Source organism: Antennarius striatus, chromosome 23 (genome assembly GCF_040054535.1).
Source record: "Antennarius striatus isolate MH-2024 chromosome 23, ASM4005453v1, whole genome shotgun sequence".
NCBI classification, from domain to species: Eukaryota; Metazoa; Chordata; class Actinopteri; order Lophiiformes; family Antennariidae; genus Antennarius; species Antennarius striatus.
In genome coordinates, this window is record NC_090798.1 from 1834824 (window position 1) to 1861886 (window position 27063).

Here is a 27063-nt window from a genome sequence, read left to right on the forward strand (position 1 = left end):
GTTACTGTTATTTATATGTCGCATGATTCAGGTTTAGCTTTAGTTTTATGTGCTCATGATTTAAATAATAAATCTATGCCAATATTTACATGACAAAAACACAGTTAATGAGCATTTTAGTCCTGCCAGGTTTCTGTCTAAGGTATTTGAGACTTTTAAAATCAGTAAATTCAGTTTCATTGTGTGTTTTGTGTACTTTTTTTTAGTACACGGATGAACATCGTCCAGTTTGTCCAAAGTCAAACTGAAATACTGGTTTATATCCACAATAAAGTCATATCCTAGCAACCACGACTGCGTTCCAAGTGGATGTGACCATTTCAGAAGTTTTATTCAGATCTGAATCTGTTTAATATTAAAATATTTAACTAATATACATTTTTATGTGTTTAACAGTTGTTAAACCAACCATCCTCCCAGCTGCTGACTCGCTAAATTTTACCGACATGCCTCCTGCTGATTCATCCTGCCATCAGTGAGCATCATCATCACTTTTCTGAGTCTCATTAGACTCATTTACGTCAGCAGATGTTTTGATGACTCACATTTTTGCAGAAGACAAGAATGTGACGTGAGTTCTAAGTAGTGCAGAAATTCAATCATGCATTTTCTTTTTTTAGTCCAGTTACAGTCATCTGAGGTGATTCAGGAGAGCTTCTTTTTAGGTTGTGAGTCAACAGGTGTGCAGGAAGACTCAGGGATTCTTGTGTGAACCCATTATTTCCTATCAAACCGTGAAGCATGGAATATGCATTAGACATTAACTGAAGGCCTCTGCAGCTGGAGTGTCCCTGAGTGTCCTCTGAACCAAAGTGTGACAAAGAAAAATCCCATCTTTGCAGAATTTGTCATTAATGCACATCTTGGTTCTATAGACTGAATTATTGGGCCAGGAAAATCTCAAACGAGTAAAAATTCCTTAGAACCTCCAGTTGTAGTTTGCATCTGTTTGTTTGATTTGAGGAAAACAATTTATTATTAGCAGCAGAGGCTAAGAATTTTTTTTTTTTTTTTAAATCACATGCAGTGATTTTCGTGCAGGATGGAAACACTTCAGGAGTCCTGCAGCCCATCCGGAGCTAAATTTAGACTCTGGCTTTGCTGCATCGTGAATAATGAGTGTGAATAGTCGTGTTGTCGCGCTGAGAGACTGAAGAGAAGAAATGCACGAGTGAAATGCAGCGACAGTGAGAGGAAGTGGGGTAAAGAGAGGAACGGGACGCGGCCGCGTCTGGTCCGGACGCTGCGCCGCTCGATGAGTTTGTGCGTAAATGGATAGGTGCGGGAGGAACAGCTGACAGTCGGGAGGTGTGTGTGTGTGTGTGTGTGTGTGTGTGTGTGTGTATGTGTATGTGTGTAGAGAGAGAGGGGGGGGCTAGAGTGTCTGAATGAGGAAAACAAGCTCAGTGTCTCGGTACACGGGTGGGGTGGGGGGGCCAAAGGGGGCGGCGCTACTGTACTCATATTTGAGACTCCGCGTATATTTGTTACTCCAACGCAACATTTCTCATCCAAGCTGAACGCAGTTCAGATGTTTGGTCGTTTTGTCCCGCAAAGGATGCGGTTGTCTCCTCGGCTCACACCCGGACAGAAACTGTGAGCGTTTTTGGTTGATTTTTGAATTTTTTTTTGTTTTTTCTCGTTTAAAAAAAAAAGCAAAGAGACGCAAATCAAAGCTTCTCTTTCTTCAGGGACTTCATTGGAATATTTGCTTTTTTTTTTTTAAATAACCGGACTTTCTGTGCGAAACAGTCCAAACGAACCGGCTGCCATCAACCATCTGGATCAGGCGTAAACAACCTGGTTCTAATTCTCTAAGACGCAGCAGCAGCAGCCAGAGTTTATCACTGGTCACCCCTGTTATTTATTTTTCTTTTTTCTTTTTTTTATCGTGTTCAAGTTCTTTTACTGATAATTGATAACAGTCACAGGTTTGCTGACGACGCAACAATCAAGTTTCCTCATCAGATAAGTCAAGCACGTTCCGGCGAGCGTGGTTTTACGCACAAGGTGAGACGGGACGAGACCTGGCAGGTCACTGAGGGAACTCTGAAAGTCGTTCCATCCACAAGCCAGACAGTCAAGACTTGTCACCAAATATGACGAACGGTCCGAGACAACGGAGCAGCACCGCGGGATCCGGACAGGATGCTGCCGCCGAGAAGGAGACGGGAGGTGGGGTTGCCCTCAAGAAGGAAATCGGGCTCGTCAGCGCCTGTGGGATTATCGTTGGTGAGTGCTTTCCATTAATTTTTTTCACAAGAGACATCTGAAGTGTGGTGTCGATCAATTCACGTCAAAATCAAACCTATAATAAGTCGATTTTCCCTCCCCATCTCTAAGGGGAAAGAGGAAGAAAGAGTTGCTGCCACCTGTGTTCTCTCATGTGTAACTCAGTGAATGCGATCCCAAAGCGCCAATATAAAAGCTGCACTGAGATCAGATAGCAACAGTTTTTACAGTGGGACATAAAGTTGAAGGAATATGTGCGCCTTTGCAAGATAAGGATGCTTAAAAGTCAGCGCAGGATTCAGACTCGGTAGCGCGTAAAGTGCATGCGCCCTGATCCAGCAGGGGTTAAAGGTCAATGGATTAGAAACAGACAATCATTTATGGATCCGTTCACATACTTTTAGATACAAATTCTTTAAATTTGTCTGATTTTTTTTTTTCTTCGAAATACAGGCTGAGAAATTTAAACCAATATGGAAAAAAGTTTTTTAAAAATTCTAAAATCCACCCATTTGTCCAGATTCTCATCAACATTCCACAGCTTCAGTTCTGATCCATCTCCCTGTGAAGTTTCATCCTCTTAACTCACTACAGTACATTCCCAGGCCTTTGGGGCCCCCCCACCCCCATCATTTAATCAGAGACCCTTTCATCATTTCTTTGTTGGCGGGCCAGTGATGATGTCATCACCCACTGCCATCTGTGACGCTGAGTGGATTAGTCCAATCAGAACGAGTCAAACGTTTCCCTTCTGTAGTGTCATTTGAACATCTCATGAGGTTAACACGTGGTATGAAGATGATGCAACAGGTTTGGTTGTGTTCATGTTGATCTTATATCGAACATCGGAGTCTGAATGAGCGGCGTGTGTCAAAATGTAGAATAAATACAAGATATTTAATGTGTTTTGTTGTAAAAATAGAAAATAAACATTTATAAGAGTCAGAAGCTGTGAATAAATGTAAAGAGAGGGGAGGAAGACACGTGTCTTAATATCAGTGCAGAGATGAACCTTAAAAATGTCTGCCCTGGGGGGTCTGTGATGAATCCTCATCTTTATTCCCATCTGTTCCAAAATTTAAATCATTTTACGGATAGGATTTTGAAAAATGCATGTATGCAACGGCAGGACAGAGGTCATTCAAAGACGACGAGAGGCGTGATGTTTATGCATCAGAAACAACAAGTAAACAAGCAGAACAACTAAAGAATGACAGATTAGTCGATACTAATCTGTCATCTGGGGTCTGGTGATCGTGTGGTCTTCGTGTTGACCTTGACAGGGCGAAGAGATGGGAGTGATTCATCCGTTCACATGTTTCCACGGTAACAGGAGGAAAAAAGAGAGAGAGGGAGAGTGACTGAGAGTGTGTGCACGTGGGAATTCCCAAGGAAGCAGAGAGTCGAGGAGCTGGGAAAATACTAAAGGAGGGGAGGAGGATCAGCCTCGGCTTCGCTCTCAGTTTGCTTAAATCTTCTGTTGAGGTTTTTGGCCACATCAGGGGAAAGATTAGGAGATTTATTGTGAAAATAAATCAACTGCCTCTTGCACCACAGCAGTGGAGGTCAGATACCAACAGGTCACTGGCTTGAATCCACGCGCAGGCGGCACCATTATTTTATCCGTCACGCCCCGTTTAACGACTAGTCGGAGACAGATTGGCAGCATTCAGGACCTTTATGGCCGTCCAGAGTCCAGACATCCCAGCATAGTCACCGCCGATCGCCTCGCCAGGGGTTGGGGCCTCGTCCTCGACTTAGCCGAGCACTCCTGCTCCTTTCGGCTTAGCGCCAGAGAGACGTGGGCTCAGGTGACTGGTCTGATCCGTTTTTCATTATGAACACGCCCCATTGGGTTTGATCCGAGCGCAGGAAGGCATCAAACGGCTTCACGGCCCATATCTCACACACACACACACACACACACACACACACACACACACACACACACACACACACACACACACACACACACACACACACACACACACACACACACACACACATATTCATCCCAAAACCTGCAGGCAAGAAATAGGGATTAGACGAGATTTTTGAATTTTATAAGGACGTACGCCTCCTGGATTTATTTTATATCAATTATTCTGTGTCTCAGATGTGTGTTGCAACCAAATTGCTGCATAGATTGAAATTCACTTTGCTTTAATTAAATATCGACCTCGGTTTTCTTTTTTTATCCAAAACATAAAATCTTCTTGTCTTTTAAAATCTGAATGATACGGCTGAGCTGGCAGGTGAAATGATGTCACACACTCCCTATATAATTAAATACATTAGCTTAGATTTCCTCTTTGCAAATCATTTCATGAACACACACACACACACACACACTGAACCAGACAGGTCTGCGGCTTCTGGCCGGGGGCCAACCAGCACACCGCCCCAGCTTGGGGGCAGCTTGAATAAGGATTTAACACCGGGAGGAAATGCAGAGGCTAAACATACAGAAGTGATGCTGCACAAACACACACATGCTTGTTAATATTCAGTCCGCTGCCGCGTGTGGCGTTCAGTCAGGCGTCACGGAAACCAATCGGAGTCTCCCATTTCAGGTGGATTTTTTTTTTGATCATCAATAAATTTGCATATAATTTTATTATTTTCCAGTTTTCTGAGGACGCCAGACTCACTGAACGTTTCCGTCAGCATCAAACGGTCGCAAGAGGAACAGAAAATTGCTCGTAGGGCATGTCTGAAAAAAAAAATCCTGTTCCTTCTTGAAACAACAATCTAACAACAAAGCAGGACGCCTAAAATATCCTGTGATAAAAGCCTGCAGAGAGAGATATTACAGGAATAAACGAGGCTTCCTGTATAGAAAAGATAATTTAGGATTTTAATCTAGAATAAAATAGAGATGTTTTTCTTTTTTTTTTGTGTCTATCCACCCCCCTCCTAGCCTGGATACACACAAAAGGATGTAAAATTGACCACAAGAACAGGAAACTCGATGAGATTCCACGCTGGTCAGCATGTCTCGCGCTGCCACGACACACGTGACACGAGCGCCGCAAACTGCAAGCGTGCACATTTGTGCGGTGCAATAAATCCGTTGTAAGACGTCCAAACGTTTTACGCTGCAGAAACATATCAGGGAGAGTGACACGGAGGAAAGCGGTGAATACAGTCATGGCAAAGGTCAAGCAAAGATGACCTCTGGCGTCATAAAGATCAGCATAATGCTGGGGTGTGGTGGTTTGTGTCTTTACCTTTTACCTGGTGTTACATAACCTGACCCCACCAGCTGTTTCCAGTGAAACGCCGGGTGTTTCAGTATCGCTTCCTCCAAAAAGAGCTTAAATAGAGCAAAACAGAAGTGAGGTTTATTTAAGTTAGAATCTGAGCTGCTGATATTTGTGTGTCGACTTTCATGAAAGCTTTGCGGTCATTTTACAGTTGTTGTACAGCTAATCGCTCAAATCCGAAAGAAGGTTTCGTCAGCATGGATTTAAAATAGAAAAAAAACTAAATTTCATCCATTTACAGAGCAGATATTTGAAAATCGTAGATCAGGGGTGTCAAACTCATTTTCGCAAGTTAGGGCATTAAATTGTTCAAAATGTTATTATTAGTGTTAAAATTGGCTTAATTGCTGCATTGTGGGAAATGTAGTTTTGGTCAAAGCACACTGACCTTTCATGCTCTCGCGGGCCACATAAAATGATGTGGAGGGCCACATTTGGCCCCCGGGCCATGAGTTTGACACATGTGAAGTAGATGATAAAATACACAAATTACCAGCATGTTACATCACGCGCTGACCTGTAACAGACCTGTGGGTTGTAGTTTGGTGCCATATCTTTGACTTTTGTACTCTGAACTCACCCACACACACACACACACACACACACACACACACACACACACACACACACACACACACACACACACACACACACACACACACACACACCAATCATCTCTTTTATCGGCCACTGTGTGAGTTGAAATGCATCGGACCCAGTCATCTCGGAGGGACTGGAAGCCGATGACCTCTGAAATTCGCGGTGCGGCGGCCTGTGGATGGGCAGAGCCTCTCACACCAAACCTGAACCCAGTCGCCCGTCCCTCCGTCTCCTGTGTAAACGGCCCCACGCTCTGATGCTCATTGGACGTGTCAGGGAATTATTCTCCCTCCTCTGAACTCACCTCCTGCTTTGCACTCGTTCACCTCGCGCCCCATCACCTCGTCGCTCCACGCTGAGTCAGCAGATTTCGTCTGGTTTCCCTCCTTTTTTCTTTTTTCTTCCTGGTTTCTCTCCGTCCACCAACGGCTGCGTTTTTATTCCTGTTCATCTGCACATAATGTTTTTTTAGTGATAATAAACTTCCTCTTCAACAGAAATTGCAAAGTTTAAGTCTGATGAAAGTATTAATGAGGATTATATTATAGGATTATATTATATATTGGCAAAAAATATGAGCACGAGTAGATTAATCTGAAACAAATACGAGAAATTGATGTTTAAAAATGGTGAAATTGCCCTTTAAATTTGATTTTATGTCCCCCCCCCCCAGGTAACATCATCGGCTCGGGCATCTTCGTCAGTCCCAAAGGTGTGATGGAGAACGCCAGCTCGGTGGGCGTGGCTTTGGTAGTCTGGATTATCACGGGCGTCATCACCGCCATCGGAGCGCTGTGTTACGCCGAACTGGGCGTCACCATCCCCAAATCGGGGGGAGACTACTCCTACGTGAAGGACATCTTCGGGGGGCTGGCAGGGTGAGTGGGCAATGTAAAGGCGTGACCAGATGTGTGTGTTAGTGGATTACTCACTGGTGTGTGTGTGTGTGTGTGTGTGTGTGTGTGTGCGTGTGTGTGTGTGTGTGTGTGTGTGTGATCACAACAGGAAGGAAGTTTTTAACCTACACAGGAAATCACACTTTTTTTTAACTTTAGGTGCTTTTTTTTTTCCATTCAGGTGGTTTTTCTTCTTTCACATTTAGAAACGTTGAGTTTGGTGACCCCCTAAGTGACCCCGACCCAAACACTACAGTCGTGCATGACCTACTTTTCTTGCAGAAGAGGCCCCTCTCCGACAATTACAGTTAATTTGACGTGGATTTGCAGTTCTAAATTCCTTTTCTTCATCCCGATGGTGGAGCCTGAAATGTAGGTCGAGCATCTCCATCATCCTCGCCGGTCGAGTAAATCCACATCAAACTGACGTAAAAGTCGTGTTTTCATCAAAAAAAAAAAAAAAACCCAGAAAAACAAAAAAAAACGCTTCAATGATTCACAACCATCAGGCTGCTTTGGGTTGGTTTTTTTTGTTTTTTTTCATCTTTGGGATTTCCGTTCAGCCTGTCGCCTCCTTCCACTCATCCGTAAACGGCTTTAAGGTGTCGCCCCCCCACCCCCCACCCCCCCCGTCAGTAAAACGCTTGGGAACCACGCTAGGTTAGTTTCCTAACGAAACAATATTGTTTGTTAGCATAGATTTCACACACACACACACACACAGACTGTAAACACAGATTAGAACCATTGTTTTTTCTACTACCACAAGGGTACGTATATTTTGGGAGAGGAATTCAAGTAGACAAAAGAGCCGATGATTGTTTTTGGTCCCTTTTATACAGGAGCTATCAATACACATCAATGAGCTTCAGATGCTTGTGGACACACTGTGCCCTCCGTCAGGGACAAACAAACCCTGTTCAAGGTGGTGGTGGTGGGGGGGTTTGTCGCTCCTTTTATCCCTGTGTGTGCAGATGGGTGTGGATGTTCATGTAAGTCAAGAACTGCAGATTCCATACAGTCGAAAGTTGCAGCTGGATTAACATCAATTAAACCAGAGGTCAGCAGTCAGCTATGAAGCCGTTTTGGGGGATTTTCTGCTCTGATTAAAACCTGGGGGTGAAATTCTGACATGACTGTACTTAAGTTTAGAGTTTGAGCATGAGTAACCGCTAACAGGGTGGCTTTCCCCCATCATTTGCATCATTTATGACCCGCAGAATAATTTCCTCTTTACTTACGGTACTTTTCCAGTTTGTTGATAACAAAACTGAAAAAGTGACAAATAGAATGTTGAGTTTGATGATTATTCTTCAGTCAAATGACTCTTAGAAATATAATATCTTGTTATTCTCCTGTTATAAAACTGATTCTAATGAGACCGGAGGAGAATGAGTTCACAGGTCCAACATAAACAACCTGCTTGAATGAAAGGATGTATGTATCCCATACCTCAACGGCGCGTTTCCTCCCGTTTCATCCCACCTATGGCGGCGACTACCTGCTGTTTCAGCCTTGATTCAGTTGGGGGGTTTTTTCACGCCACCATGTGTGTGTCTCAGGTTCCTGCGTCTGTGGATCGCTGTGCTGGTCATCTACCCGACCAACCAGGCCGTGATCGCGTTGACCTTTTCCAACTACGTCCTGCAGCCTCTTTTCCCCACCTGTTTCCCGCCTGAGAACGGCCTCCGCCTGCTGGCCGCCGTCTGCCTCCGTGAGTAACAAACACTCCGACACTGAACGTGGAATTCAGAATGAAAGGAATGAGATGCTGAGGAGAGTAGCGGCGGTTTGTGAACATGTGATGGTGAATGGAAAGAAGTGTGAGCGGTTGATGTGAGTTCACACGTTTAGACCAAATACCACATGCAGCTGTGACACAGGGACACCTCAGGGTAAACAAGAAGACCGGCCCCCGTTGGAGGCTTCAGGATTTATTTTCTGGGTCTGATCTTCACAACGATTCCCTAAAAAGAGTTTAAACATTATTTAAAATGTCGTTAACAACCGACCGCATCGATTTACTGATCATTTTTAATCTTAAAGCCCTTGCAGTTCAAATGAGGCTCTCTTCACACTCGATCACGATGCTAACACCTCTTAGCATTCAGCGACACAATGTTCTCTTTTATTCCTGTTTTCTTAGAGGGTGGAAACTTTTTTTTTTGGGGGGGGTGGGATTTAAACAGTAAAAGTCAGATTATTAATTCAGCACACATATTTCAATCAGAGCTAAATCCTTTTCAGCAAAGGAGGGAGGGGGGGAAACAACAACGCGGCTCATTCTTAGAAGTCTTTTATGTGCATTTCTAACCCGACTGTGTGTGTGTGTGTGTGTGTGTGTGTGTGTGTGTGTGTGTGTGTGTGTGTGTGTGTGTGTGTGTGTGATATTTTTTCCCTGTATTTTCTCACTGATCTACTATTGTTTGCTTTCCACGAGGATGTCCTGTGACACGCTGTTCACTGAGCAGATGGGCACAGTTGGATTTACGATGTAGAAACCCCAATTTCTAGTCACACGCAAACGGCACATTTGCACTGTTTGAGCCAAAAAATCCATCATTTTATTCTTTTTTACCAAAGAAATTATGGTGCATATTAAACAGGAAGAACATTCTGATTCTATCTGCTTTTACTTTAAGAATAAAATAGATGTTTGATCAGCAAAAGTGCACATTTTATACAAAAAGTGTAAGAAAAAAGACCTGAGTTGATGGTTTAGATGTAGCAGAGGTCTGATGTTTCATTCTGCAAAACAAATGACATTTAAATGCTTTAACATAAGTGAAACTACATCCTCTGCGATGGAGGCAGTAACAGAGCTGAGCGTGTTGTTTTTGTGGCTCTGACCTACATTTACATTACCTTTACTTTCCCACTTCTGTGAACTCACTGGAGAAGAATGTTCTTTCTGGTAGTTTAGTAGCGTTTCCAGCTAACCTGACTGCGATGGTCAACATCAGCAGAGTTAGTTTTCCTCTTGTTTGAAGGAGACAAAATGTTGTCAGGCAGCTTCCAATTGGGGAGAACCTGAGTGAGAGGTTAGATGTTACCCCTTAAATGCAGAATGCATGAGATCGTAAACGTTTTACATGATTATTTTTCAAATTTTAGGATGCATGTGCAGTTGCATGTGCAGTTTCACATTTCCTGTTCTTTTTTTGTTTTGTTTTTAGTCATAGCAGCTCCTCCCCCGACTCCTTTAGTCAAACCAGGAAGTTTAATGCTCCTCTCCTCGGTTCAAACTAAAGAAAACATCATAAACTTCTCCACAATAGAAAACACAGACTTACAAACTCCATGCACCCATATCTGTGGTGTTTGCACCCCATTAACACACAACTACTGTGCATCTGCCCGCGTCCCCCCGTGGCGGCAGCCAGGCTCTGAGTAATTTCATGTGATGCTCTTAATCCCAGTCCAGCAGGCCTATTATTTAATGGCACCCTGTCGGCCTGAACCCACTGCTCCCAGTAAAACCAGCAGAAAAAAAGAGAGATTGAACTGGGTTCATGTTAGTTCAGTGTGATCTGGGTTCTCAGAACATCCTATAATAAAATAATGTTTAAAAAAAAGGATGAAAATGAGTATATTTCGCACAAAACACACGTGTTCTTGTATGATCCGCTGCTGGTTTCACCATCCAGACTTCTATAAGTCCATTTTTCTTGTATTAGCTTTCAGCCTGAGAGGATTATGATGCACTAATGTAACAAGGAAGAAATAAACCAAACTGCATACGAATGCCTGAAGTGCTCGATGCGATCACGCAGCGGGAGTCAAAGGTCACTCGCAGCGCTAGATGTTAAGACACGTCACGTTTGTTCAACAGGTCAGATTTTAATCTTCCTCTGACTTGGGAGCAGTTTACTTTCCATGAGGTCGATGACCTTAATTCTTACTGCGATAGAACTGTTTTGTAAGTTCGACCCTCTCTTGGGAAATGATCTAAGTTGCTTCTCAAGAGCAAGAGGACTGTAAATGCAAAAAAAAAAATTGTGTTTATTAAATTCACTAAATGACATAATCGGAGCATAAAAACATGATGCAGATGTGGAAAAATGTGTTTCATTTTCTCTATTCTGAAAATTGAGACAGATGCGTATAAAATGAGGCTGAAATGTAAATTTAAAGAGTCCCTGACGTGAATATTTCACATCTTTTTGTGCGTCTAGTGCTGCTGACGTGGGTGAACTGCTCCAGCGTGAGGTGGGCGACCAGAGTTCAGGACATCTTCACCGCCGGGAAGCTGCTGGCCCTAGGCCTCATCATCATCATGGGAATCGTGCAGATATGCAAGGGTGAGCCGCCCCCCGGTGCACCCCATCGCCGTCCGTTCACGTCCGTCTGGTGGCGTCTGAATGCGATCAAAAAAGAAAAAACTCGGTCACCGGGGGCGACTTTGGTCAGTTGGGACAGTATGGACCCCCCCCCCCCTGGACGCCACAGGGGCCAGCAAGTCGCTGGGGCCCCCACATAGCTAATTTCACCACGCCTGTGTGGATTCACTGTCACAACACGAGTGAGGGGCCTGTTGTTCCAGGGGCCACAGAGACTAAAGGCCCCCTGAAACAACAGAACAAGGATTTCAATGCAAGTGTTTAAAGATAAATGAAGAGTTCAGTGGTTGATTTGAAGGGGGGGGGGGGTCTCATACGGTACGGACGAGTCTTTAATGCGTTCTAAAAACATGCCTCAAGAAGGGATTTCGAGAAAATGTAAGGACAAAGAAAGCAGATTTCTAGAGATCAGCGAGCGTTAGACGTTCACCCCAAGCAGAGCGTTTCATCTGTTCTCTGTGGGAACGGAATCGTAAAGATTATTTTACAAACTTTCAGGGCTTTTCATCATGTTTTAGATGTAAAAGAACCAGAACTGACTAGTTTGGTTTGGTTTAATGAACTAAAACAGTTATGATCTCACATCATTTGCATTATCTCCCCCACCTCTAGGCGAGTACTACTGGTTGGAGCCGGCCAACGCCTTCGAACCCTTCCAGGATTATGACGTCGGTTTGATCGCCTTAGCGTTCCTCCAGGGTTCCTTCGCCTACGGGGGGTGGAACTTCCTGAACTACGTCACCGAGGAGCTGGTGGACCCCTACGTGTAAGACCATTTACGTTTAGAAAAAACATATTTCCACAATCATGAGCTGTAAAATATAGATGCTTATAAACTGCTTGAAGCTATTTCAGATGATCATTTTCCTCATTTTAATCCCTGATTCGTTCTCTTGAAGCCTCCAGACATTTATTTAGTTTAAAATGGGGGGAATTTCTCATGAGCTTTGTAATTGTCTGGCCTCTGACCTACAAAATATTCCTGCTAGAAAGTTTATGTCTTCATTTCCTGAGAACTTTACTTCTTTTTGACAATCCCATGTTATTTACCTCCTGCCCTACGCTACGGCGTTTCATTTCCTACATGAAATCTCCCTGAAACCTCCTTTTCTTTACGTTTTCTCCCCCCCTAATCCTTTCTGTCTCCATCCTTCCCAGGAATCTTCCTCGCGCCATCTTCATCTCCATCCCCCTTGTGACCTTCGTCTACGTCTTCGCCAACATCGCCTACGTCACGGCCATGAGTCCTCAGGAGCTGCTTGCATCCAACGCCGTTGCCGTGGTGAGTAGCTCCAATCCCCTCCAGGCTTGACCCTATGACGTCATTCAAACACATCCTAGACAGCAGAGTGCCTCCCTCTAGTGGTGCCTGCTGGTCAATGCACAAGTCGTCTAACCTCATCCAAAACCTCTAACCTCCATCCTCCCTCCCGCTCCTCCATGTCAGACGTTTGGTGAGAAGCTGCTGGGCGTCATGGCGTGGATCATGCCCATATCTGTGGCTCTCTCCACCTTCGGAGGAGTCAACGGTTCCCTCTTCACCTCCTCACGGTCAGTTGGATCGGTACCCGTTTCCACCAACAGGGGGATTCAAACTCATTGCAGTAGTTTTTCTCCATCAGTTGCTCCTTTATCCGCCTTTTTCATTCTCATCTTCGCCCGTTGACAAGTGCTTTCCAAACTTTTCTTCTTCTTCAGTGTATGACGATTAGATAAATACTAGACGTTCTGTAACTGATGTCTCCTTCTCTTACAGTTTGTTCTTTGCTGGAGCCAGAGAAGGCCACCTCCCCAGCCTGCTGGCCATGATTCACGTAAAACGATGCACTCCCATCCCCGCTCTTCTCTTCACCGTGAGTACAGGTCACGTCTGTTTTATTAGGCTGAACCAAACAAGACGAGGTTAGACAGACAAATTATAATCTGGTAAATGTCTCTGATTGTCTTATCCTCCTGGGTCCTCAGTGTCTGTCCACCCTGCTCATGCTGTGCACCAGCGACATGTACACACTCATCAACTACGTGGGTTTCATTAACTACCTCTTCTATGGAGTCACTGTTGCCGGGCAGATTGTCCTGCGTATTAAACAGCCCAACATGCACCGGCCGATCAAGGTGAGCTCATATGGTGTTTGCAGTGTTTTTGCCTCACTATAGATTAATCTTTAATTCATCTTTGCAATAAATTATGAAAAGAAAAAGCTATGGTTTAGGAGTTAATCCTACATTTTCTGGTCAATTTCAGCAAATTACTTTGAATAATTTTGTTTTTGTTTGGGTGTATTTGCATAAATTAATAAATATGGACATAAAAGTGGAAAAGTTAAAACCACTAACCAACTTTGGTTTTACAGCAGCCGATATTTTATTTTTGAAGTACCAAAAAATATGTTTTTCTGGCATCATATCTATTCTATTTGAAAAGATTTATGTCCTTTCCAAACAGTGTCACAGCCAATAACATCTGAAGTAAAAGCATTTGCAAAGGAGGAAATTGACTAAAGATTTTTTACATGACATTACATTTATTTTTTTTATTTTTTTTTTAGAAGGGGTAATTTTTTAAATCTCATGCGGGGACAGGGGCAATGTGCAGTAATTATGTTTTCAAGCAGCAACAAACCTGAAACTAACCTGCAGCCTCTAGTGGTGAATTTGTGTATTACATCAAGCTAACATAATCATTCCAATTTAGTTAAAGTATCTACAATATCTCCTAATATTTGTGAATAACAAATTATAAAATGATATTTTGTACATGTGTATAATAAAAAAGTTCTTTCTTTGTGCTGTCTTGCAGATCAGTTTGATATGGCCGGTCATTTACCTTGTCTTCTGGGCCTTCTTGCTCATCTTCTCCCTTTACTCCGAGCCGGTGGTTTGTGGCATCGGCCTGGCCATCATGCTTACGGGTGTCCCTGTGTATTTCCTGGGAGTCTACTGGGACAATAAGCCACAGTGCTTCAACGGTTTTGTCAGTAAGTTACCTAAATTTATGCTATATCATTTTTCTATTGTTTCTTATTGAAATGTATTGATAAAAAAATCCTAGGAAATAAGTTGCTTTCTTATAACTCAACTTAGTCAGAACTCCAGCGTGAATTTTCACCCTTTCCACTATTTGTAAATTTGCAGTCGCTCAGTTCTTGACTTTGCATCAAATCACTCCAGAAAATGTATTTTTAATTTAAGATTAAGTCAAAGAATTAACATTTTCTATAAATCAGGATTCAAACAGAAATTTAGAGATTAGGGTTTTTTCCTGGTTTAGACAAAATTCTGCTAATTTACACATGCATTTTATGAATTACCATTCACTAAAACTCTTCATCTCCCTCCTTTCCCAGATAAGATGACGTATTTGGGACAGAAGTTCTGTGTGGTGGTTTATCCGGCGGAAAGCAGGAGCAGTGGGAATGAAGACGAGGGTGAAGAAATGAAGGAGGCCCGGTCTCCTCTGTCCGCCGAGGACAGAAGCATCCACAAGTCTGCAGACTGCTAAAGTATCTCTATCTGTCAGCTCGCCTCAGTATAAACAGACTCAAGCATACGACACAGTCTGTAGTGGATTTTTGATCAACTCTCGTGTCCCCACATTTTTATCATGTTTAAATGTTTTTTATCAAGTTTCAATCAATAATTTTTGTGCCATATATAATAAGCAATCTTTAGAGTAATAACACCTCAAACTTTTTATATTTTTGGTCCTTCAATAGTGCAATAAGAAATGTTAACACCTCCCAAAAACCTCAATCAATGCTTAGATAAACACAACCGCACATTTCCCGTCATTCTTATAATTCTGGTTTCTCCGTTTCCTCCTCCACTCACACCCCAGACAGTCTGACTGTAAGAATATTTTATTCAGTATTTTTTTGTTTTATTATTAAAAGACTCTTTCTCTTATATGCAAACATTTTTTTAAATTTTGTTATTTCTTGCGACAATGTGCTTTTTTTTTTTTTCTTTGTTATCCATTCAACACACCAAAGCTGTACTTTGATCGTCAAAGCAAAAAACAAATCAGGTTCAGATTCAGTCATATCATGTTGTGAAGTACACTAAGTAGTGTGTCTGCTTTGGAACAGTGACTGTGATTCCAAAATGTTTCTCTTTTATGAAATTGTGATAATTGCTTTTTAACATTTTTTTTGTCGTTATTTTAGTTAAAAGTATGTTAATTTTCATTTTTTCGTTGTTCTATTTAGCCAATATCATCTGGTCCTTTTTTTTTTTTTTACTCTTGCAGCCGTGGAGATATACACCTGAAGTTTCATGTGTGGTAAATGTGCTTGTAAATGGTGCACAGTTCTTTGTTAAATGCCTTAATTAGAATATATACTGTGTTTCAGGTGCCATTTCAGCTGCATTTTGACTAATGTGGAGAGGTGGTTAAAGCTATATTTGAAGATTTCAGTGTTTAGTATTAGAATTTTGAGAGAATTTGAGGTTATTTTATGGAAAGTATTCCGATTATTAACCTATCAATCCAGCGTGGACGTAGATGAAACAATAAATTGGCAAAAACGTGAGTTTTCACCACTTTTTCCAGTGCTAATTGTGCATATTCCTACACCGACACATATGAATGCCATTTGTTCTGCTGCAGAAGTATTTTTGTAGTTTACCCTTCTAATATTTTTGGTCCTTTTTTTTTTTTAGGATGTAGAAAATAGAAAGCTACACAAAAAAATATTTTTGATTCTTTCACTAGAACACATTTTTAGTGCAATATTAGAATGAGCACCAGCAAAACATGCACCTCTGAATTAACCCATTCTATGTTGTCTGAAAAAGGCTATGTATGTATACTTCTATTGTATATTATAGTAGCAACACTCCTGCACACACAAACACTGTTTACTTCTGTGTCTTCAGTCTTTCTGTCATCTCTTAGTGTCTCAGGGCGTCCCCCACCGCCTTCTCCTTACAGACACTGCCTAAAACCTCCAGATTATTAAAACTCAACACATCTGACTGGTTGTCTCGTCGTTAAAAATGCCTATACAAGTGATATTACAGATGCATTTCCTCAGGAATCCCAGTCTTACAAATGATCTTAAATATCAGCAATTCTCCTCATGCATGAATAGAAATATCTCTTTAAGTCGGGCCAGTACTGTATACGTTTCTCATGTTGAACTGTAAGGAGAACTGAGTGTTTTGGATGTCTTTATAAATGCATTGTGTTTTGTGCCTGTACGGTGATCGTGTATATACACAGGTGTCACGGCAGTCTGTACTTTTTCTGTTAGTGAATAAAAACCACTGACTGTTTGAATTTGCTATTTGGGGCTTCATTTACAAATACAAAAATTATTAAATGTCATTAAATTTCTACGATTTTCTCGGTCTTAATCTTACAATTCCGAGCCTCACTTGTCTCGAACACCATTATTGTATCTCAGTTTGACTTTCTTGCGATTCAAGCTAACAAAACAAGATGCAAATATCTTACATTTCCAACATGTTTATTAGGCAGATGTTCTAATCCACATCGAAGGTCAGTCCTGTACAAACAAGGCTGTGAAAAATCCAACAACTCTTGTCAGACAAGACCATAGCTGCGTTGATCCTAGTCTTACTAACAATAAGCAGCAAACGCTAATTATTCTTAAACTAAATTTAAATGAAAAATTAAATACTATCCTTTTTAAAGACATACTCAGTTTGCTTGTGTAACACAGATAAAGCAAACTGTGGTAAATGATTTAGGATTAGTGGCAGGAGGCTTTTCTGACACATGACACCCTCTGGGTATCTCTGGGTTGTAAATCTTCAGCAAAAGCAGTTTTATTCTGAAAGTAACTTTGCTTTTTCATCCAAGGCTGCTCTAATATGTGGAGTGTCTCACCACAGCAAAGTCACAAACAGAAATGTATTTGCAGCTGACATATTATTGGCTATAGGTAAGCAGCTGCCATAAGTAGAATATGATCTAACCAGTTCTACCAATGGCTCTGTGCGGCCTACAGCTCCACAACCAGTTGCTGCGTGTCCGTCCTCAGGATATCCACTTGGTGTAGGCGCCGCAAAGCATGAGGCCTGTTTCTGCGTGAAGGCTACAATGCATGCTGGGACGATGCGACCCGTCCTCCTCGCAAAGCAAGCACTAAATGAAGAACAGAGCCGCCCTGGATTTTATAGTCTGCTGCTGTTTTCTCATCGTTCCTGAGAATAAAGACGACAGGGATGCAGTGAGGCCATAGAAATTACTGTTAAACACTGACACATACATGAGCTCCTCCAAAAGGAATATTCTTAAGTATTCTTAAAGAAGTTAAGATAAAATGCTTTTTCCTGGTCTAATCTAAGCCCAAGTCTGGTGTTTTGGGGGTTTTCTTCCCATGTAAATCCAGAGGATGAAGTTGGTGTGTTCTTTGTAAGAGTGTGTGCAGTGATTTAACTTTGCTTTATTGATTTTCGTGGAATTCTTTAAGTATTTTATTTAATATCTTTTTGTATTCCCTTACAATCTACATTAAAAGTCATTATTGAGATGGAGTTGAAAACATTCTGCCCTCTCTATACTTTCTGCAGAATTCACTCCAAGCAAATCACACTCAAAAATGTTCCTGTAATTAATACTTTCATTTCAAATAAATGTTAAATAATATCCAAAACCAAATGATTCTGGAATTTTATAACATAAAACATTACTAAAACTTGGATAAAACAGTGAATCCAATTGCTTCTTTTAACAGGATTTTGCTCCATCCATATCCCTTAAAGCCTGTGAATATTTATTTGAGATCAAAAACAGGGAAATGCATATTAGTCTTACATTTGTTTTCCGCTATAGATCAGCCTCTGCTGCTGTGGTGGGATTCCTTCTTTCTCCTCCACCCTTTCTTTAATACGCTCCACCTGGAAAGAAGAGAAGTAAAACATTTTATTAAGAGCTCAAGCACAACAAACAGCATGAGGAAAATAAAACAAAAAATAATAATTTTACCTTATCTGTGGGCTCTATGTCAATCTCGATCTCCTTGCCTGTGAGTGTCTGAGATAAAAACAATAACACATAAAAGCAGGTTTAAGTTATTTTTGGGTCATTAAATGTACAGAACGAAACAGAAACAAAATATTGGATCCGATTCTTGGTCAGCTTGAACGCATATTAATGACATTTTCATGTATCCGTCCTCAAAACTAACAACAAACTAAACTGAAACCAGTAGTTTAAGTATAAAACCCATAAATAACTGGCAAACAAACAAACGCTAATAACAACTACCCTCCTCGGTGGAGCTTTGAACTGTATCACTACTTAAAACGGGAGAATCTGTTAATGTGACTTACCTTCACTTTAATCAACATCTTTAATGACTTGTTTTTGCTAAATGAACTGCAGTAGTATATAATATGCTATCTTTATGTTTTGATTGATCATATACGTAATGGGTAGGTATTTGGGTTCTGGAAAGTGGATATTCCTTCCCCTCCAAAAAAATATCAATGAGCACTTCCTGTGTTCCTTAATGAGTCCCACTGAATCATTGTCAGTGCGTCAACAGTTCCGCTTGAACTTAGTGACACCAGCATCTTTTAGTGTCGAAAAAAATATAAAACGCAACTCATAATCATCTTATAGTAGCAAAAATATCGTAACAGCGAAAACAAAACAAATTTGTTCCATACAAGCTTACAACAACCCTTACGGCATCATTACGTCGTTGTCGTAAAGAATGTCCCGCGTTTGTAGTTCTTTACTCGGGTTTCTCCCACTACCTGAAGCGCCTTAAAAACTACAAATGGGCGGTCCCTCCTAGTCCACCCGGCATCGCTTCCCGCGCGCTCATTTGTCAAGGAAACTGCGAAGCAGGCAGCATCAGTCATACTTTCAGGTAAACGCGTTCTCTTGCTAACATTACGGGACAACTAATTATTATGCGTGTTATATAGTTGTTGGTAAACTATATCTAATGCTAACAAGTTTTTAATTTATTTTAACACTCATTCGGTATAACCTTGAAATATGGCTAACTGAGTAAGCTGCGCTGCCTGATCTTTGTCCCACAGTGATGGACAGTCGTAAAGTTAGCATTTTCAGTTATGTGTCAGCGTTTTAGCAGCATTAGCTAGCTAAAATGGCTCTTTGGTTTTCCTTATGTATTACATTTCTGCGTGTTAGTAATTATAATGTGCCACTGTTGGCTTCTTTCTTCTCTTTCCACTTCCTACATCGTGACTGGATGTTGTTACATCAGCGGGAGTTTGTGTTTTCACATCTGTGCGTTTGATCATCCCATAGATTAGCCTTAATCTAACGTGTGTGCTGTAACCGGATTACACATCACATGCATGAAGGACTCTCAGATTTTAGAACTGATGGAGGGTTTCTTGAGTGTACGTCTAATTATAACATATAATGACTCTAAATTTATGTTAATGTACATAAAAACGAGCAAGCGACTATTTTAACAATCATGCTGATCTTTGACCTCCCTTTCTTTGACAGGTTCACATTCCTGACTTCATTTCTCATTATTTTTGCACCAGTACCTGTACTGTATTTTTAAAAATGCCACGAATTGAGAATGACATCAAGCTGGATTTTAAGGATGTACTCCTCCGTCCAAAGAGGAGCACACTGAAGTCTAGGAGTGAGGTGGGTGCACGGCAGTGAATTGTTTTTCCAGACAACTTCAGGCTGACTTTAATACATATTCAGGACTATTCAGTCCTTAAATTATCCCAGGGAAAAATATCTGAGTGCACAAACACCCTAATCTGCATGTAGGAGTTACTTACTAGTAGAGAAATGTGTTATCCCTCGTTAATGTTTTACCAGCCTTTTAGAGAAGTTAAACTCTTAATCGCAAACTATAGCTCCTACTGCCTTGTGACTGTCGTAAATAACACATTGTCAACCACAAACACAATTTAGAAAAAAAAGATAATTTCAAGTTTGCCCTTGTCTCATCGTTTTTACTTCTCCCAGGTGGATCTCACGAGGAGCTTCATTTTCAGGAACTCTAAGGGCAGCTACAGAGGGATCCCCATCATCGCTGCTAACATGGACACAGTCGGGACCTTTGAGATGGCCTTAGCTTTGAACCAGGTAGATTACGCCTTACAATATCTTATTATTTTATTAACAGCTTAATAAACACATTGGTTTGTAACCTAACTATCTGTAAATATAATTTACATTATTTCCATATGTTTTTTGTGTCAGTTATTAACATTTGATCAAATAATTTTATAAATTTAATTCGGGGTGAACACAGTGTTGCTTTATAATCCTTGTATTAAATGGCAGACTGATAAACTGGTTCCTTTCATCAAGGAACTGCTCAAGCAATTACATATTTATGAATTCTTTGATTGGTTCGTTCATTTCTTGCATCACTCAGAGTTAGAAAAGCACTTAATGCGGTTAGCTGTAATTTGTTCACAGATGCCATGTTCAACCAGATTCTCTATTTTCTTTCGCTAGTTTACACTCTTCACTGCGATCCACAAACATTATTCTGTCGATGACTGGACGGAGTTTGCAGAGAAGCATCCGGAATGCTTGCAGGTACTTCAAGTGTTACTTGTTATGTGACCCTGGACTGCAAGGAGATAATTAGCATATTCTAACACTAGCATTTATTTTAATTACCCTGTTTGTCTCTCAGAACGTAGCTGTCAGCACTGGAACGGGCGACGGTGACTTTGAAAGGATTTCAGCCATATTGGCGGCTGTGCCACAGCTGCAGTATATCTGTGTGGATGTGGCCAACGGCTACTCGGAACATTTCGTTCACTTTGTCAAAGACGTCAGGGAGAAATTCCCGTCTCACACTATAATGGTCAGTAGATGTCTGCCTTTAAACCACGGTGTCTATGCCTGAAAGGGAATAGCATTTCTGTGATAAGAAAATTTAATTTTTTATTACTTTCATTTTGCTCAGGCGGGAAATGTGGTGACAGGAGAGATGGTAGAAGAGCTGATCCTGGCTGGTGCTGACATCATCAAAGTCGGGATCGGACCAGGTGATCACAAACACGTCATGTGTGCAGAACATAATGACATCATCGCCTCAAACAGATGTCAGATGAAACTTGAAGGTTACCCTAAACCACTCACTATTTTATACACTCATACACCATATATGACAAACTATTTTATAATCAGTGGTTGTCATGTGGAGCGATAAAGTGGATCAGACCACAAAAACTGCTGCGTTCAGAAGGACAGGAAGCTTGTGGGTGACCCCAGGCCCCCTCACCCTGACCTTTCACCCCTCTGATGGGGTGCAAAGACATTGAAACTCTCACAGCCAGACTGAAACAGTTTCTCACCCAACCACACACACAAAAAAAACACACACACACACTCACCGGCAAACATTTGTTTTGTTGTGTCCATTGTCTCCTGGTTATATATTGTTTGCATAGTCTCTCTGTTGTACACGCACACACTGAAAACAGTCATGCAGACCAGCCGGCTGCTTGCTGACTGTTTGACCTGTGTTGAACGTGCTGTCGTAACTCATGCTTATTTTTTTGTTCCCATGTGCAGGCTCTGTGTGCACCACCCGCAAGAAGACGGGGGTGGGGTACCCTCAGCTCAGCGCTGTGATTGAATGCGCCGATGCAGCCCATGGTTTGGGGGGGCACATCATCTCTGTGAGTGAATCTCTTCGCTGATGGTCTGATCTTACTTCCTGTGAGGCTCCTGTTGCTTAGATGTAATAAGATGATATTTAGAACCAATCATTTCATGTGAATAATTGAACAGTAATTTCATTGATAAAACGTCTCTGACAACATTTATTATATCCTTTATTTTGCTGCGTCTTCTTCTAGAAACTATTTTTTAATTACTGCAGCTTTACTGACCGTGAAATCAGCAGAGGTTAGTGTTGAGAGCAGCTTCTAACAAACCAGTTTGTCTTGGAATGTGAAGTTTGTTTTGTGATTCAAGGCCGCGGCCGTGCTGCATGTGGGCCCGGAAAAAAAAGCAAAAGTCACTATCTTAACTCCGGTGCTTCGTTTTGATTCTTCCTCTCTGCTTTCACACAGGATGGGGGTTGCACCTGCCCAGGAGATGTCTCAAAGGCTTTTGGTAAATTTATTTTCAATTCTGAGAATTCTCTGTTCTTAAACATGACCTTCTCTGGCTGTTCTCTGATTGGCTGTTTCTGCGTGGTTCCCAGGCGCCGGAGCCGACTTTGTGATGCTGGGTGGAATGCTTGCCGGCCACTCAGAAAGCGGGGGGGACATTGTTGAGAAAAACGGCAAGAAATACAAATTGTTCTACGGAATGAGCTCTGACACGGCGATGAAGAGACACGCGGGAGGCGTGGCTGAGTATAGGTGAGTCGGTTTATTAAGCCCCTCCTCCAAAACAAAAAGATTTCTCACACTGGTGGGCAGATAGTGAAATCCTGTTTGTTTGCCTTCAGAGCATCAGAAGGGAAGACCGTTGAAGTTATTTACAAAGGGCCGGTGGAGGCGACAGTGCGAGACATCCTGGGCGGGGTCCGCTCCACCTGCACCTACGTGGGGGCCGCCAAACTCAAGGAGCTGAGCCGCAGGACCACCTTCATCAGGGTCACCCAGCAGCTCAACACCGTCTTTGGCAACGACAGCTGATCGTCCAGCTCCAGCTTCTACTGATGGTGTGTGAACACACACACGTGACAAGCCCACATGATACGTAAACCCTTTAAATATTTTTCTGAGTTTCTTTAGATTTCAAGTCGAACTGTTACTTCTTCAGTGTTTATTGCTCGACGCTGAAGCTAAAGCCATCTGCTGTCTAACGTTGTATTTTCACACGAATGCAGATTGGTCATGCCTGCAAACAGTATCTGCAAAATTGTCTCCATGCTCCGTGCCGATGTTTTACTAACAAGCCTTTCTCACTCATTTTTAAAATTATGTCTTAAATTATTCCGAAAATTTAAAAACGTATGCTGCTGCCAGTTAGGAATTTGAGCTGTTTTTAGATTTTCAAACCATTCCACGACTCGGTAAGCTCGCACTTTATTTGTAATCTGAGATTTTAAATCTGTTAATCCCCTAAAGAAATAATTTGAAAGCGTTGCCAGTTGTCTCCATGACAACCCTAAACCTATGCATATTTAAGTTGTCAGGTTTTTTAAAGATTTTTTTTTAGATCAATTAGATTTGCAAGAATTCATTCGAGGACCAGTATATGTTGAATGTTAGTGTTACAGTAATGAAATGATAATGTTATTCATTACAAATATATATGCAGCCTTTTTCTGCTACTAATAAATACCAAAGTCTCTGGGTTTATGCTCCTGATGCACACATTAAAAATGATTTCTTTTATCCTTTAAATGAAAAGGTCGTTGTTCACCTCTGCTGATCTGTGGATATGAAATCATTTCACACACTGTATGTCGACAGTCTGTTGTAAGTTGTTCCTGCGATTTCACTCATGTAAGTTTGTACTATCGCACCGGTGTGAAAATGGTGAAACGTGAAATTAAAATGCAGTTTTTAAACCCAAACATGCAGATTTCTTTATCCTTATACTTCTTTTTATCCTTAACAAGCAGAACAAATAAATGTAAAATAATTCAAATTAATAAAAAGAAAGACACATTTGGATATCTCACATTTCTGTCAAATCAAATCAACTTTATTTATAAATCACTTTTCATACACAAACAATGCAGAGTGCTTCACAATGAAAAATAAACACACATACACACCAGTGAGATTTCAGTGCATGATGAGTAAAAATAAGTTTGATTTTAGATAGATCCATGGGAGATTTCTGCTGCAAATATGAACAAAAACGTCTAAATTGCTCATAATAACACAAATAGTATATTTTGCAAAGAAACACAAATAATATGTAATGGGGGCAGAATAATTTTACATCCAAATCTATGTTGACCAGTCTCATAAATTACCATTAAATTGAATCAAAACTGAAATAAAAATGTCACGTGTATATATAAGAAAATGTTTTTACATATATATATATAATATATAATGTTATATGTATATTTTTTAAATATATATTTAGTTATACAGTATATCTGGTTGAAACCAGATTTATGTTTATTTTTTGGTCTAATTTATTTCATTTATCACTTGACAAAAAGCATAATTAAGTGTATAAAAATATAAATTCAGAAAAATGCTTAATTTAACTCCATTTTTAGGAAGCAGACAGCAGAGTCACACAACACTACAGCATGAGACCACAGTCACTGCTGCTCGAATGATATTACAGTATTCTGCACTATAAGGCGCACTGGGCTATGAGGCGCACCTCCAATGAATGGCCTAGCTTAAAACTTTTTTCATATATAATGTACATTGGATTATAAGGCACACTTGGGAAAATTAAAGGCTTTTAGGTGTGCCTTATGGTGCAGAAAATACTGTAAATAGATCCGTCTGGGATCCGTCAGTTCCAGGTGGCGCTGTACTCCGCTCTCTGTGGCTGCCAGAACTCTGCTCCTTCGATGACACGACGGATCACGGAGGCGGAGGTGATCAGCAGGTGTCCAGCAGCTTGGAGGAGGGTGGAGGCCATTCGCAGCACTTCTCTGGAAAACAAAGGAGATAAAGTGTCAGATGTGTATTTTAACCTTTAATAACTCTTTTAAGACGTTTATCACCTTCTTGCCCAAGTAAATGTCTTTTTAAAATGAAGCAACAAATCATTTGTAGACTGTCAGAATATAAAATACAATTTCTAAGGCCCTTCCTTAATTTGTTATTTAAGGTTTGTCTCTTTCAGCTCCTTTATCCATCTGTATTTCACAGAGAAAAATCATTTTTGACAGTGGTTCACACTGTTAAAAAATATAAATTACTATTCAGTTTGAAAAATATTGAATTTTACTCTTTAATTATCTGCAGTAATCAGAACAGAACAGTACATCTTAATAGAGTATCAGCCTCTCAGTACTTTAGACTCTTACCTTCTTTATGTAGCTTCTCTTTTAAACTATCTGTGAAATGACACAATAAACTCACCTGAGAACTTTTTTGGGTCCCAGACACTGGAAGTTGGCGCTCACAGAGTAAAGGCCCTGAAATGTGGCCTTCACACTCAGCGAGCCAAACACATCCTTGGGGCTCATCCTGTAAAGGTCGAAGGTCACACGAGCGATGTCTCTGCCGGTCCGAGGCTTGTTGTGGTCTTGAGATTTGGCCACAACCGAACCCTTTGGGACCAGAGAGAAACGTCCCAGTCAGGGATCCGGGTGAACATCTGGTGAATAACGTTTCATTTGTCGTACCGGCTGTGGCTTCCATGTTTGTCCAGGCTGCAGGGCCATGAACATGGAGTTATCAGGCAGCGTCATCAGGAACTCATCGGAGTCGACCTCTGTTCCGTCTTCCTCACAAACCAGAAACAGAGACACTGCAGAGACGGACAGCAGCAAAGCCTGGCAAACCTACAGGCAGAGGTTTAAGCTGTTCTGCATTAACGTTTCCTCTTGTACTCAATAAATGAAACCGAACATTTTCAAAAGTATTTTAAAACTATAAAACTGTGATCATTTATTTCATGGATTTATTGTTATGCATATCACTTTTTAATCAGAGATCTATCTTCCAGTTGTATATACAGTATCTGCATTTCGTGACATAAGCAATGGCAATAAAATTGAATCTAATCTATTCTACTCTAATCTAAAAATGACTCCCATTAAATATTCACACACATAACCAAACCTATCAATATTAAATAAGAAACTCCTTTTCCTTCCTTTTTTATTAAAGTTTTTGTGCTCCGGATCATGACTCTTCGTTTCCTGGTACATCTTTTTTTATTTTTTTTATAAGGTCTTCACCCTTATCAGAACATTTTCTTCTCGCCGCTCTCACCTTCTCCTTCAGCTCCTCCAGACTCCCTGCCGTGACGCCCTTCCTGGTCTCCCTGTCGTGACAACACACTCTGAAGGGACGCTGTGGGGGCGACCACACTCGCCTGCTGACAGATCTGTCAAAAAACCACAAAGATATTCAAGTATTTCATGTAATAATCTCGGCAGACATTTTGACTTGTCAAACAACATTATATTCAAGTGTCCCAATAAATCACAACAATATTAAATCTATTTATTGTTTGCCTTTGTAACTTTATTGTTTACACCTCTACCATTCTCTAAATTACACACTGCTTTACTGAGTTAATGATTTAAATGTTGGCTACATTTAACTGGCAGCGTTAACAAACACTGTTGCTTGATTGTCATGAAGAAAATACTAATATTAACACTATTTCAACACTCATCCACTTACTTAATAAAAGAAGATGTGGTTTCCATGACTGCCGGACTCTTTTTGTGTCTTCTCCTTCTTTTATTTCACCTCAGATGCTCTGATGAGATGAATTGTAATGAACTGTCAGTCTAGCTTGTGTGTGATCCAGCAGCCGGACTTTGCCCTAAAGGTTGAGATAACTTTGATTCTGAACAACAAAGGGCAAAGTTCATCTGGCATATACAGGTATATGTTTATGGGTATGTTAGACAAAATTTATTTATCTGAGAAGATTAATTACTATTAATAATATAATATAATAATATAATATATAATTTATAATAATTTATGATTTATAATAATATAATTTTTTTGTAATATAAAATACAAAAAAAGTTTTTTCTTTTAAGGATTGTGACCAGAAAGTAGGCTGCTTAGAAATTGCCTGAGAAGAATTTTAGTGGTATTTGACCCCCATATTCTGTGTCTTTCTGAATTTATGTCTTTTTCTTTCTTCAGTTTTTAATTTAA

General features: G+C 40.9%; 4 protein-coding genes across 4 annotated transcripts; 2 read left to right on the forward strand and 2 right to left on the reverse strand.

The window, feature by feature from the left end:
• The first annotated feature begins 1503 nt into the window (after positions 1-1503).
• Positions 1504-16620, forward strand: slc7a8a (solute carrier family 7 member 8a). The gene is made up of 11 exons (XM_068308069.1): positions 1504-2232; positions 6772-6976; positions 8557-8708; positions 11170-11295; positions 11947-12100; positions 12493-12616; positions 12782-12885; positions 13091-13187; positions 13300-13449; positions 14135-14312; positions 14682-16620. Exons 1-11 carry the CDS (start codon positions 2100-2102, stop codon positions 14834-14836), a joined length of 1578 nt encoding a protein of 525 aa, XP_068164170.1. The 5' UTR covers positions 1504-2099; the 3' UTR covers positions 14837-16620.
• Positions 16621-16788: 168 nt separating this feature from the next.
• On the reverse strand, positions 16789-18798 carry nedd8 (NEDD8 ubiquitin like modifier). The gene is made up of 4 exons (XM_068308231.1): positions 18637-18798; positions 18290-18337; positions 18119-18201; positions 16789-17505 (listed from the first exon to the last, which is right to left on the reverse strand). Exons 1-4 carry the CDS (start codon positions 18652-18654, stop codon positions 17397-17399), a joined length of 258 nt encoding a protein of 85 aa, XP_068164332.1. The 5' UTR covers positions 18655-18798; the 3' UTR covers positions 16789-17396.
• Positions 18799-19125: 327 nt separating this feature from the next.
• gmpr2 (guanosine monophosphate reductase 2) lies at positions 19126-23824 on the forward strand. The gene is made up of 10 exons (XM_068308110.1): positions 19126-19181; positions 19796-19945; positions 20279-20398; positions 20777-20860; positions 20961-21134; positions 21237-21318; positions 21848-21954; positions 22351-22393; positions 22485-22644; positions 22734-23824. The coding sequence occupies exons 2-10, from the start codon at positions 19859-19861 to the stop codon at positions 22921-22923; spliced, it is 1047 nt and encodes a 348-aa protein (XP_068164211.1). The 5' UTR covers positions 19126-19181; positions 19796-19858; the 3' UTR covers positions 22924-23824.
• A 95-nt stretch (positions 23825-23919) lies between these two features.
• cideb (cell death inducing DFFA like effector b) lies at positions 23920-26653 on the reverse strand. Its single transcript, XM_068308410.1, has 5 exons — positions 26572-26653; positions 26155-26269; positions 25563-25721; positions 25297-25487; positions 23920-24863 (listed from the first exon to the last, which is right to left on the reverse strand). The coding sequence occupies exons 1-5, from the start codon at positions 26595-26597 to the stop codon at positions 24722-24724; spliced, it is 633 nt and encodes a 210-aa protein (XP_068164511.1). The 5' UTR covers positions 26598-26653; the 3' UTR covers positions 23920-24721.
• Between the last annotated feature and the right edge of the window lie 410 nt (positions 26654-27063).